General features: G+C 46.5%; 1 protein-coding gene across 1 annotated transcript in view; it reads right to left on the bottom strand.

The window, feature by feature from the left end:
• LOC149343074 (ecto-NOX disulfide-thiol exchanger 2-like) overlaps positions 1 to 13074 on the bottom strand; it is a 35101-nt gene that overhangs the window by 14014 nt on the left and 8013 nt on the right. Inside the window, exons 5-7 of the mRNA XM_089545594.1 lie at positions 11047 to 11253; positions 4910 to 5143; positions 3087 to 3299 (exon numbers count right to left, since the gene is read on the bottom strand). Coding sequence (XP_089401720.1) covers positions 3087 to 3299; positions 4910 to 5143; positions 11047 to 11253 — 654 coding nt within the window. The remainder of the gene's footprint in view (positions 1 to 3086; positions 3300 to 4909; positions 5144 to 11046; positions 11254 to 13074) is intronic.

Here is a 13074-nt window from a genome sequence, read left to right as displayed (position 1 = left end):
AGCTACCCCGAAAAGTCGTGGATTTTAGCATTCTTCTTGGAAATGTGCATTAGTAGCCATACATACTTTTTTTTTTGATGATGATATTGTCTTTGTGGACGTCGGTAAGAGTAATAGAATGACAGGAATATGATTAATTTAATCGTCTGAATTCTCTTGAAACATGGAATATGATAATGAACAAAGTTCTGCTGGTGCCTTGACACGCTTGCTCCCTAATCCACTCAAGCAACTAGCGTTTCGCGTGCTGCAGTTCTGCCAGCAACAGACTCGCGCACTTCTATGGGATTAATCGTGAATAGTGGTGCCTCTCGAAAGCAATATTACCGCATTTGCACAAATATAATGCGAGATTTTTTTCTTTGCCAATCATTTGCTTCATATTTGTGTTATATGGAACCAAACTACAAATATAGCGCGATTTTTTTCCTGGCTGTTCTTAGAAATACCCACGGCAATCGCTCACTAGGCTCGCGCTGCGAGAAGAAGCCAACTTCTCAACTACAATGGGCTATCGAGGTGAAGCGAGCAGCCGCTTCTGCGCGAAAGACCGTATGCGTTACTGTGCGGGAAGCTATCTGCGGAATATTGAGGATTCTTTGTTCTCAATTTGCAGAATTTAAAACTTTCCAGCACAGAAAAGCATAGGTCTTATGAATAACCCACTGATAAGATGCAACTAGATGATGGATGCAACTAGATGATAAGATGCAACAAGATGATAAGATAGACTTGTGAGAGATGTTTTCCAGACATAGTTATCACTGCAACTCTTCTGCTTGGTGCATCGATCTCACCGCTGAAAGTCCCCGGACGACGTTCCAACCTTCTGTGCTCTCGACATGCCTGGCAAAAACTGGGCCGACTGGGCATCCACCATTACAATAGGGGAGTGTGCCTTCCGTGACGTTCTCGACTTCTAGACTAGACTAGCGTAGGATCGCATGCACCTTTTTCATTCTCCTACCCTCCTTCTCACAATGCTAAGGGCTTCTGAGCACTGGTGTCCAAATAATCTCATAGCACTGAAAAAATGGTGCACTTTCCCCGTAAGCAGGTGGCCTGACAGAGTGCAACACATGTGTCCAGAAATATGCACAAGATCTATGGCTCCAAAATGCATGTGCCTGGGCTCTTTCCTTCTCCAGTAGAGTTCTCATACAACAAAGTTTAGTGCAGCACACACACACACATCGGCACTTACCTTGAGCTGTCACCTGGAGACATGCCACTGAGTTGTGCTATTCCATAAAGCATATCATCATCTGACGTACTTACAAATGGACCTGGGCAGAACTGAATGCATGCGATGCAGTTCAAAAGAACACTGAAGACAACTCCATCGAGTTATTGTTCTCCGTAAAAATTGACCCTGAGTCTTTCTGGCTACGCTGATGCTTTTCCAGCAGCAAATTTCCCATTTACATTTCACTCAGGAATCTTCCCACCAATAGATTCAAACTCGTAACATCCCTACCAAAAAGCACGAGCTGCCATTGTTTTGAAGTGAATGGTGGTGTAGCATAGGTTGCACAGCCTCTGAGATCTGCGTTAAAAAAAGTCAGAGGGGACACTTAAGCTCCGCCGTAAGGGTATGATATGATAGCTAATAGTTCAATGCCCGTATATACAGAATTGGTCATCCTCTACTTGACATTCATAGATCCCTGGGAGTCCTCGTACCACTCCTGGCGCATTTGTGGATCACTGCAGTTAAGCGATGCGTCACTGTCCTGCAATGGCAGGTGCTGCCACCTGTGGGTGGGACTTGTGTGATCCAGCTTGCTCTTCCTGGGCAACCTCTCACAACCAATCAATAAAATAACTGCTACTTGCCACAAGGTTACATGACCTAGGTGGCCCACCTGCCTCCTAGGTTGCTCCTCTGGGGATTTTTCGTGGATTTTTCGCTCGAAGTCAATGACACCGATGACAATACCAATGATGACATCGAATTTTCTGCGACATGAGCTCCTTAATGCTATCGCGCTAAAACTGGCGTCAAGGCACGCATTTTACTTGTGAAATCAACCAGTGAAGGCGAAGTGATGCGCAATGTGTTTCGTATGTTGGTCTTTTCCTGCTTATAAAAGCTCAATTTAAATTTAAAGCAGTCTCTTTGTTGTTAGAATGCGGTAATCTATCGATACAGGCCAACTTCTATTTGTCCTCAGTGCCCCTTTAAGCAACAACATTCTTAAGCGCTTTCCATAAAATTTGAGGGACTCTTCACACTCTTACCTCGTCTCATCAGGAAGATGACAAAATTAAATGCTTCATTAGGCTGGCAAAGCCATGGGTAAGTGCACAAATAAAAATATTCCCGCTTGAGGGCAAGCCCATCCCAAGCCAATTTTCAAAGCTGGAGCATACTTCACATGGCATGTCAAACGAGCTGTGGTAATGGTGAGCAAATCACTCTTTTTCGTGAGGTCAGCATGCTCCATTCATGCTCCCTAGCACCCAACACGATTCATACCTAGAGGATTTGTGTCTTGAAACCTGTCAACAACAATTAACATACAAATAATAAGCTGACATGACCATGAAGGGTGCTTTCCTAGATTAAATCATGACCCACAGGCTTACGCTGCTTCTGCTAACAGGTGCACACTTAAAATTAAGTATAACTGAAAGTGAACAAACCAAAAAATATGGCCTTGGTAAGAGAATGAAGCCTGCGAAAAGCACTGCTGGTTAATGTTACCAAATGCAATGCGTCCAGTACACTTAACAGCGCATCCATATTTTGCCCCAGAGGTGGTGTCAGAACATTTTTTTATCTGCAGCATGCCAGCTGATGAAGCACACATGCTTGGTAAGAAACCAGGCATTTGATATTAAAGACAAGACTTTCATTTCAAGGTACAAATAACTAACATTCGAAATCTACCTGGCGTCAAGCAGATACTGTCCAGAAGTGTATGCACTCAGATTTCTCCCACTTCCTCTGGTTCTCTGTTCCAGCCAATTGATGCACACAACAGAAGGTGATGTCCCCATAAGTGATGGTTCCAGAAGAAGACCCCTCAGGTGGACGCTATGAGTCGGTGAACACCGAGAAACAAACATGACGGCATACTCACGCTGGACGAGGATCCCCTGCAGCCTCTGGGCGAAGAGGATGCGGGCCTTGTCCAGGGCCTCCTGGTGGTCCTTCTTCTCCTGGAGCAGGCGGCGAATGTGGCCGTTGGCCGTCTGCAGCATCGAGTAGAAGTGGCCCGCATTGCGCTTGGTGCACTCCCCACGGTCCAGCCACACTGTGAGCACTTGCACCGCCTTCTGGAAGGACTCGTCCCCTGCACACAGCACGCACAGGAAGCTGCTTGCCAGCTGGGACTCAAGAAGGGCTGTCCCCTTCGGAACAGTGTGCGAGACAGAGCTCAGCAGAGAGCAGAGACACCACAACTGCAACATAGCACTTGCGCTGTCTGTGGTACTGTTTCAAATATGCCTGAAAACCAATTAGCCGAACTTTACACTCCTGAAGCCCTGAAATACTAGAAGTGTCAAGAAACAAATTTCAAGCAAAGGCGAACAGACTCAGGGGTCTGGCCATCAGTTGCAAGAGAGCGAGATTTTTAGTGGCGCTGCAAGAACAGCAGCCTGCACAGTAGGAGACTGATGCATCTGGTTTTAGGCGCGAAGAAGCACAGCTAATGAAGTTCTAGTAAAAAGACAACAATGGCATCAGATATCAAATGGCAAAGCCTCTTAGTGTGAGACCAGATGACACCACACTAGAGGCTTCAAAGCAGTGCAAGATCTCTGTGCAGCTAAAATCCTGGCTTTTTTATTCAAGGCCTCCAAGCAGCAAAATGCACTAAATTTGTGCAGTTCTTCATCAGCATTGGTATGGTACAAATGGATGTTCATAATTAGGAGTTTGACAGAATTCCATCATGTCAGGACACAAGTTAGCAGGAAGATGCAACTGGAGTCACTGACCATGTCTTAAGTGAATATTATGTTCTGAAGTAGTCCTTACTTAATCAACACCAGTTAGCGTTGAGAAGCCAAAAAAACGCTGTGTCCAGAGCCATATCATGGTGTGAAGCAAGCTACAATACAATGGCTACCTCAATGAACAAAGAAATCCTAAGGGGTTCTGAACCATCTTTTTATCCAAAACAGCATGGTCAAGAACTGTGATTCTACAGTGAAACCTCGTCATAGTGAACAGGTAAAAAATCGTGAAATAGTTCAATATAGCTGAAATTTGTAACCGCTCACGGCGATTGTGGAAGCCGCAGAAAGCCGAGAACCAAGCACTAGTCAGATTGGCTTCCCCGTACAGCAGCGAGGCATGCGGCAACGGCAAGTGCCAGCTAGGATGGCTTTCCCGCATCATATTGGAGTTGCATAAAAAAAACGGGAGGCCAGGACAAAAGCTATCACCGTTTTCACCACCTCTGCTCCATAACAGTCAACGTGAGCACAGGATGGCTACAGGAGAGCTACAGCAACTGACCATGTTTCTAGTTCTGGGGAACTGTCAACAGCTGCGAGACCAGCTGTTCACACCGCTCACTTCACCACCACAACCACTTGTGCAGTGAGGCAAAGCCTGCCACCTGCCATTTGAGCGGGCACAGCATGGTGCTCGGAAGTTCATGGCAAACCTTGTTCAACACATGAAGTAAGAAATGCACGGGTTAGCTGAAAACATTTAGGAACAGTTCGAACAGCCAATAATTCATACTATCAGTGTTCGTTATATTTAGGTTTGTCTGCCTTGCTTTCTTAAGTAAAAATCGATTCCATGGCTCTTTACGGCTATGTTGTTTGTTCAGTAGCAAAATTCGCATTTATTATTGAGAAATTTGAATTTAAAAATAATGGATTTTTTTTTTTTTCCACGAATTGACTGAAACACTAGGCATTAAGACTAAAGGGGACAGTGGCTCACCCTTCAGACGTTCGGTGAGCTGTTGGGCCTCGTGGTCCGAGTAGTGGACGACGGGTGGCGGGGAGGGCGGCCGCAGTCGTTCACGGTCGAGCCGCTCACGGTGACGCAGCTCACGCTGCATGGCCCTCTGGCGGCACTCCCACTCGTACTGGTCATCCCGGGCCTGTGCGAAGTCCACGTGCAGCCTCCCTGTCTGGCTCGCTTCCTCCTGGTCCCGGATCTTCATGCGGTACCCTGGGCATGGGGGCACACAAACAAGGTAGAACACATAAACAAAGGGGGCATACAGAGAAGAGAAAGAAGAGGGCTCACAGACAAGGCAGAACATACACAAGGGGATCATACAAACAAGGGAAACACATAAACAAGCACATAAACAAGGGGTTCATAAAAGAAACGTGGACAAGACGACACATAAACATGAGAAACAAGGTGGCACACAAAAAAAGGTGGCATACAAACAAGGTGGCACACAAACAAGGTTACACATAAGTGAGAGAAACAAGGAGGTACTCAAACTATGTGAAGCAGAAACAAAAGAAACAACCAATAACACAAACAAGAGGGTTGCAAACAAAAAGAGCACACAAACGTGGAGTCAGTACAGCCAGCAGCCCGCAATTCAGTCATGGTAGACCCACTGGACACGAATCTACCATGATCAAATATGGCTGCTAAGAGCATGTTTACAGGGTCAACTCCAGCCACGGCAACTCCATTTCAATGAAGGTGAAAACCAAGAACACTGCTGTGCTGACAATTTGGTGCATGTTAGAAAGCACTAGGCGGTTGAAATTAACCCAGAGCTCTCCACATTGGCATGCTCCATGGCCCAGAGTGTTGCTTTGGCATGTAAGCACTCTTTAACATACTCTCCCAAATGCTTCGAGACTCACAGCAAATCCCACAGCATATGCTACCACAAAGCAGCATAACAGTGTACCCTTGAAACCAAGGAAAGCACACGGAGCACTGCAACAGCATAAAAATGCTTATGTTAAGGTTTGAGCATGAGAAATCAAAAGGAAGCGAAAAAAAACTATGCTATCATTATGTGAAGACCAATGACAGCAGCTAATCATGTTGCACAGCTTCCTGATTATTTAGAATGTGAAACGGTGCAAGAAGGGATAAACAAGGGAAATAAGGGAAAATAAAAGAAAAATAAATAAGGGAAAATAAAACTTTTTGCTGATGATTGTATTATTTATCAAGAAATTAAAAACTCGAATGACCAATCTCAACTAAATTCTTCGCTAGCTCAAATAGAAAACTGGTGCTCAACGTGGCAAATGAAAATAAACAGGAAGAAAACGGTAACAATGACAGTAACACGCAAAAGAAAACCCCTCCTATTTCCCTATTCCGTCAATGGACACAGTTTATCTTCCGTTAAAAGCTGTAAATACTTAGGTATAATCCTCACCTCAGATCTGAGATGGAATGAACATGTTTCATACATTACAAAAAAGGCTATGCAGAAACTCGGTTACATGAGAAGAACCCTGCGCAATTCAACACAAGAGATAAAACTCCTTGCCTTCAAAACTTTTATCAGACCCGTTCTTGAATACGCTTCTGTAGTCTGGGATCCGTGCACTCAATTAAACATTGCCAAACTCGAAAGCATCCAAAAAAAGGCAGCTCGATTCATCTATAGCTCATATAGTTGGCGTACCTCAGCAACTGCACTTGTGGAAAAAGCTAACTTAGAACCATTACAATTGCGACGGTATTATGAACGAATGAAATACATGCATCTACTCTACAATAGTAAGATAGGTATAGATAGTAGCAATTATATCGAACCTGTTATACGGCGATGTACACGATCAAACCATTCCAAAAAATTAAAAGAATATATGTGCCGAACAGAAACCTTTCAAAATTCCTTTTTTCCGAGAACCGTCCGTCAATGGAACGCTTTGCCTTCTGAAGCTGTGGAATGCCCGTCTGTCGAAACTTTCTTATCAAAATTGAAGGCCATCAGTTAGCTCAACGTAAGCGTTTTTGGTTCCCGCTATTGATATTGCTTTGTGGTTGGCATTATTGTGATTGCGGACGGATCAGCGTATGTCTACCGTTAGTGTTTATTTCCTCAAGCGTGCTATTGATGCCAGTGTTCTTGTGTTATGTGCCAGTGTTGTTTTTATATGCCTGAACAGCACGAGCTTGTACAAAGCATTTTTCTTTCTTATTTTTTCTTTTTTTCTTCTTGGTGTTAATCTGCTCAAGCAGGCGGATGACACCACTCTTATTATTATCATGTCTTGTAGCGCTTTTTTTGTACTTTCTTTACCATGTATGCTCACTCCTGCCAAAGGCCTTCTGCGAAGGCTGGCAGTACCTCTGAAAATAAAAATAAAAATAAAACAAGTGAAAAGGACAACGCACGCTTGTGGTGCAATTATTTGGGGGAAAAAAAAGCATGTGTGCTGGCCACACCACAACTACCGATATCGAGGCTGGCATCTGAACATAAGCCAGCAAGTGGAAGGTGCTCCTTGCCGAAGGAGTGGGTAAACATGGCACACAGAGTTTAACATCCTGAAGCTGCATATGAACCACGACAGACGCCATAGAGGAGGGTTCTGCATTAACCTGCACCAACATCGTACAGCACAGGGGCATTCTTGCGCTTCGCCTCCACTGAAATGTGGCCACCGTGGCCGGGATGCCGGGATTTGATCCCACAACTCTGTGATCAGCAGCCAAACACTGCAGCCACCAAGTTACCAAAGTGGGCCAAAGCAGGTAAATTATCAACAGAGAGAGATAAAAAGAACGCACAGGGAAAGACAGCAGTATATAAAGAGCTATTTAGAGCACAGTGCATGCCATGCTCTAAAAGAAACTACGAAATTAACAGCAGTGGTGGATCAATTTTACCTTTATGGGTAGTACCTATGTACAGTGAAAGCTCGTTAATTCGAAACTCGATAATTCGAATTTTCGGATAATTCGAACTACACTACTTGGTCCGGCCAAGCTCCATAGAGATCTGTGTATAAAAAAGCCCGTTAATTCGAAAGCGAGTCGGTTCCGTTACGTACAATTCGAACTACATGCCACCGTGTCTGGGCGGCTTGGCACACAGCATGTGGCCAAAAAAAAAAAAGCACCTCCTCCGCATAGTTAGAGGCTGCGTACGTCCTAAACGGGGACAGAAGATGGAACTAGATAAAACCTTGGAAGAGTGGGTAAAGCTTAAATGGCCCCATCACCGGCGCAGCGGCCGGTGGCACCGGAGTTTAGGGGTTGGCGACCGCGCTGGCGGCTGCCTACCCTCTTTTCCGTGCAACCTCCGGAACTCGCAACTAAATACTTGGTAATTCGAGCCCTGTTAATTCGAAAATACGGATAAGCACTGTCAGCGCGGTCCCAGCCAACGCCCATGAAGGCTATGACTTCGGACAGGCGCTACAAATTACGAGCGAAAAACTTTTTTTTTCTTTGCGAGTGTCGTCCATGCTTCCATCCATTGGTCCATCGCCAACCGAAGCACACGCTCAGCCGCGAACAAGACGCCGGCTTTTGAGTGGCAGTAGACGGCGTCCACCCCAATCGCCCATGGCACATAAGGCAACACCCCAATCGCCCATGGCACATAAGGCGAACCTACTGAAAACGAGGCTTGCACGACCCAACAAGCGCTGGCACTCTGCCAAAGTTCGCTTCCCCCTTGCTAGAGCTAACGTCAAAAGTATACACACCGTGATGTTATCGCTGCGCAGCATCTTGGCGCACGGCCAAGAAATGCGTTGTGGGCTGTGACGGTGCCAAACGGAGGGAAGCGTTAACGACTGACGCTTTTTTTTTCAAATTCTTAGGCAAAAATCGGGGGTGGGGGGGTTATTATGCGAGTGGGTTCGTTATGCGAGTAAATACTCTACATATACCGTAATGCAAATGGTTCTTGTTGGTTTTTTCGCGGCCATTCAATAATTCGAACATCGGATAATTCGAACGTTTTTCCCGGTCCCGTGAAGTTCGAATTAACGAGCTTTTACTGTACATACATACAACAAACATACAACTTATCCTCGAAAGAGTGAATTAACACTGCTCAAGAAGTGGTTCCAGTAAACAGTTCAGTTAAGGAACCACTTATTTGCCCTTCATATTTTGTATGCCAAGGAGCCACAGCAAGCTTCACTTTACAGGGACCTGAGTTTCACCAACTTCCTTTCATTCATGAGATATCTGTCTTGCAAGCTATCTAGGCTAACTGCACTGTAGCCAGTCACTCCAGAATTTGCAAGGAAGCATCCTCTGCTTGCTGCAGTGCCAGTCTGTGCATAGTAAACATACACATTGTAAGGGATCGGTGGTGCGCGCGAGGTCATTAGGACCGGTCGTCCTTTCTCAGCAACCTGCCGCTGCAGTCTTCCCTAGACCCCCCCCGGCGGGAGGAGGTGCGAGGAGCGCTCAAAGCGAAGTATCCCTTTTCTGAGAACGATGCGGCTGCGCACGAAGGCACTGGGCCGCGCAGGTGTCCCTCACCCTCCGGAGCCGATTCGCGCCGGCTATGCAAACAGCGGTGAGAACTGTTGCACTGACGGAGCCGCCGCACGACGACTGCCCCCTCGTCTTAACGGACACCAGAGGCGACACAACCTTGCGACGAACGTCTTGTTAGGAAGGTCTGCAGATCTTCTGAAGATTAAGCACTGCCGGACAGAACGGTGCCAGGCATTGTTGACAAGGGGGGCAATAAAAATGATGAATAGCCGGTGACAGCGCGGCTAGCCGAGGACAGCGAGGGCCTGATTTGAAGGACACGTCTGACCGGACGTCGGTGAGGCGCTGACTAGTCAACAGCCTTGGGGAAGCTAAGTCGCCGGCAACGCGGGTCCGAGCTTGCGGTGGCTTACAGTGGTAACAGCCCATTTAAGCCCAATAATACTGATAATACACCTAACTCCGGGACAATGCCTAGGTCGACGGGTCATCGGGGAGACCGATTGGACGTCCTGGCATGACTTTCTGTTTGTATTTGTTTTAACTTTTATTTTGCTTTACGAAAGCTAGAGGGCTGGCCATGCTCTTGATGAACCAATCATGTTAAGAGTGGAACATGATTGGATGCTGCCGAATGTGGGCCAGGCCTTTATGTCTTTAAAACCGGGCCCCAGAGCCAGCAAAAGGGTTCTGGGCTATGGTCAGATGTTATGCATCGTCAGCTATGCCGCATAGGGGCCTCCCCTAGTGTTAGCCAGTTCCACCTTTTGTTTCATCTTTTTGCTGCTTAATATGTCTCTAGTGCCTAAACATGGCATGTAGTGTAAATTTCTGTATATAAAACTTCAAGTACTCCCTTTATCCCTGCATCCTAACTCATCACAAGACCGTCTCTGGCGGGGCACACCCTGGTGCAAAGATAATCTTCAGTCTTCCAAGTAAACCAACCGTCCCTGAAGGGGCACCTCTGGTGCAAGAAAGGAAAAGAACCTGAACTTTACTCACATCAAGGTTATTGTGCAGCCCTCAATGACACCTGACAAAAACAGCACCCTAAGCTGGAGTTACTGCTCGCACATACAACTTCATACCAAGACTTCCAAAGCTCAAACTTACAGCATGTGCCAGTCAGGTGCTGCAGGTTTCTTGTCGCGACAGTGAAGTAATGTGCTGGCTCACTGCCCAGTACGTACGGGCATAATATCATTAGCGCACAAAAGCACTTCAACAGAGGTTGGCCTGCAACAACTGGCTGCCCTGCTATCACATTCACTTTTCTCTTTCCTTTGTGCACATGGGCAATAAGTTTTAACCCGTTATCAGAAACACATATGATCAGCACAGTACCATGTACCCTAATGCGGTAGAAGATTACAGCATCACTAAGTCCCTCTAGACTAACCCTGAAACCGAGCAATGAGTAAAAGGCCGTTACAAGTTCTGGCAGTGGCTGCTGCAAATCAGTAATCATGCAAAGGCTCTACATCACTGAATTTCAGTCCTGATTTCACTTTACATTCCTAGTGTTTATGTTCAGTGCAGAATTTTGTGGCTATACCACATATGCAAGACAGTCTGTGATGGTCATTTACCAATTTCAACCGCTTGGCTAACTGCACAGGCTACCTCTCAGGCTGAGAAAGGAAACGCAATACAGATGTGTGTATGCCACTGACCGGAGAGGGCTATGGCACGATCCACCTGCTCCTCCGTCTCAAAACGAATGTGGCAAAAGTTCTTCTTGCCCATGCGAACAGCGGTGAGGGTGCCACAGTGCTGGAACACCTCGCGCACCAGCTCCTCAGTGACGCTCTCGGGGAGGCCACCCACAAACACGGTGCGACACCCAGGCGGTCGCTCTCGGGTGGCTGGCGGTGGCATGTCTGCAGCAGCATGGCGTGCACACCAACGCATCAGTGTGACAACAACAACGATTGCAAAGCAGTAGCTAAGCGGACACAAGGTGCGCATGAAATTATGACCCAAGGTATTGATGATGGATGTTACATGACAGGTAATTTGGTTTAAACAATGCCTTCTAGCCAGGTCAGCCACTTTTGGCAAATAGGACACTCTCCTATTACCCTTTCTTACACTCTCCCATCTGCCAGCCTTCGTGTCTCCTCTGCATGTGTAGTAAGAGTGAGAAAGCACTCCCTGACTAGTGGCATGGTGCAGGAAATAGGCAAACAAATTTTCATTCTTGTTTTCTCCACAACGTGGCACTTTATACAAGAGCTATCATCAACCACATCAGCAGCTCACGCACTGACACAAGCCACCGCTCCTCATTACTATTGCCACACCGCAACAAGCAAACGAACAGAACTGCCCAAAAAGGTCCTTTGGCAGAGCGGACGACGTGGCTGGCATTTAAATAGAAAAGGCATTGGCTTATACCCCTGTCACACGGGCATTTCTAAGGCCCTCGAATCGATAGTCTATCGACTCGAAGGCGATCGAGCGCTGCTACACAGCCAGTTTGAATGGCCATCGAGTCAATAGTCTATCGAGTCGACGGAGCAGCCCGGAACTCTATCGAGATTTCGAGGGCCTTCGAGCGTTGCCCAAGGTTGCTAGCATTGCTTCGAACGACAACAAACATGGCGGCGCCCTTCAAAGCCGGACCCCTCGCTTCGGACTGAATTCTCGTTGTTGCTGCCTTTTTCTGTCCGTTCACTGGTCATAAATGGGGCACTGGTCTTTCGCTTCGTCTCATCTTGCCTATAAGAAAACGTATAAGTGATAAATTTGCTTTATTTTTCATTTAGAGTGACGATTTTGCCGCTGCTAGGCCTAAGAGAGTCAGTTTGTTGACAGTAATGGTTCCCATTTTGACAACCAGATGGCACCACTAGAGACTGAGTTTATTTTTGCGTCTCTGCTAGCATACGCTGAACTAAATGTGGGAATGCGCCTGCGTGTAGCGTACGTAAGCGTGCACACGCTCGTGGTACGTAGACAGCAAAAATTTATGCTCTTTTCTGACTGTATCTCTGTACGCCGCGAACGGCAACGTGGTGCGCACAGCGAGAAGCAGCAGCGGCGCGGCCGTTCCAACCCGGCCGGGCGTCAACAGATGAGAACAGGTCCTAATTTTTGCGGCGAGTGAATCCGCTTCGCTTGCTGGATTTTTGAACAAGTGTGAACGCGCCTTATGACTGCAAAAAAGTGTATTTCTACATTTAGTTAAGTTTCGTCAATATATTTTTGTTATTTGCGCGAAACCGAACGTAGCGATTGTGGTGCCGCACGAGCTTGGCGTAAGACGCGAGAACGATTTCAATGGCCATTGAGATTTGCCGTGTAGCAGCACCACAACTCCCTCGAGCTCGATGGCGATCGAAAATCTCAAAGGCCCTCGACTTGATGGCCATTGAAACTGGCCGTGTGACAGGGGTATTAGACAAGTTGCTGTTAATAGGACTGGTGTGGGGATCTATACCTGTACCTAAGAAACCAGACAATGCACATTCTGCACACTTTTCAAAAGCAAGACATGACAAAACACAAAATTACAGCCATTCTGCTAACACCATTACTTTCTCCAAGTGACATATTGCACTGCAGTGCTTCAGAATACTTCCATACAATGTTCAGTGAGATAAAAAGGCCACAGTACAAAGCTCCCATGTAATCGAAATCTCTATGCTGGTTCTTGCAAATCCTGACTGGTCACACTAGAACAAAACGAAAACAGGCAT

This window comes from Amblyomma mixtum, chromosome 5 (genome assembly GCF_055824585.1).
Source record: "Amblyomma mixtum isolate Tamu chromosome 5, ASM5582458v1, whole genome shotgun sequence".
Lineage (NCBI taxonomy): Eukaryota > Metazoa > Arthropoda > Arachnida > Ixodida > Ixodidae > Amblyomma > Amblyomma mixtum.
Note: the sequence above shows the minus strand (reverse complement) of the source record. Positions and strands in the feature narration are given on the sequence as shown.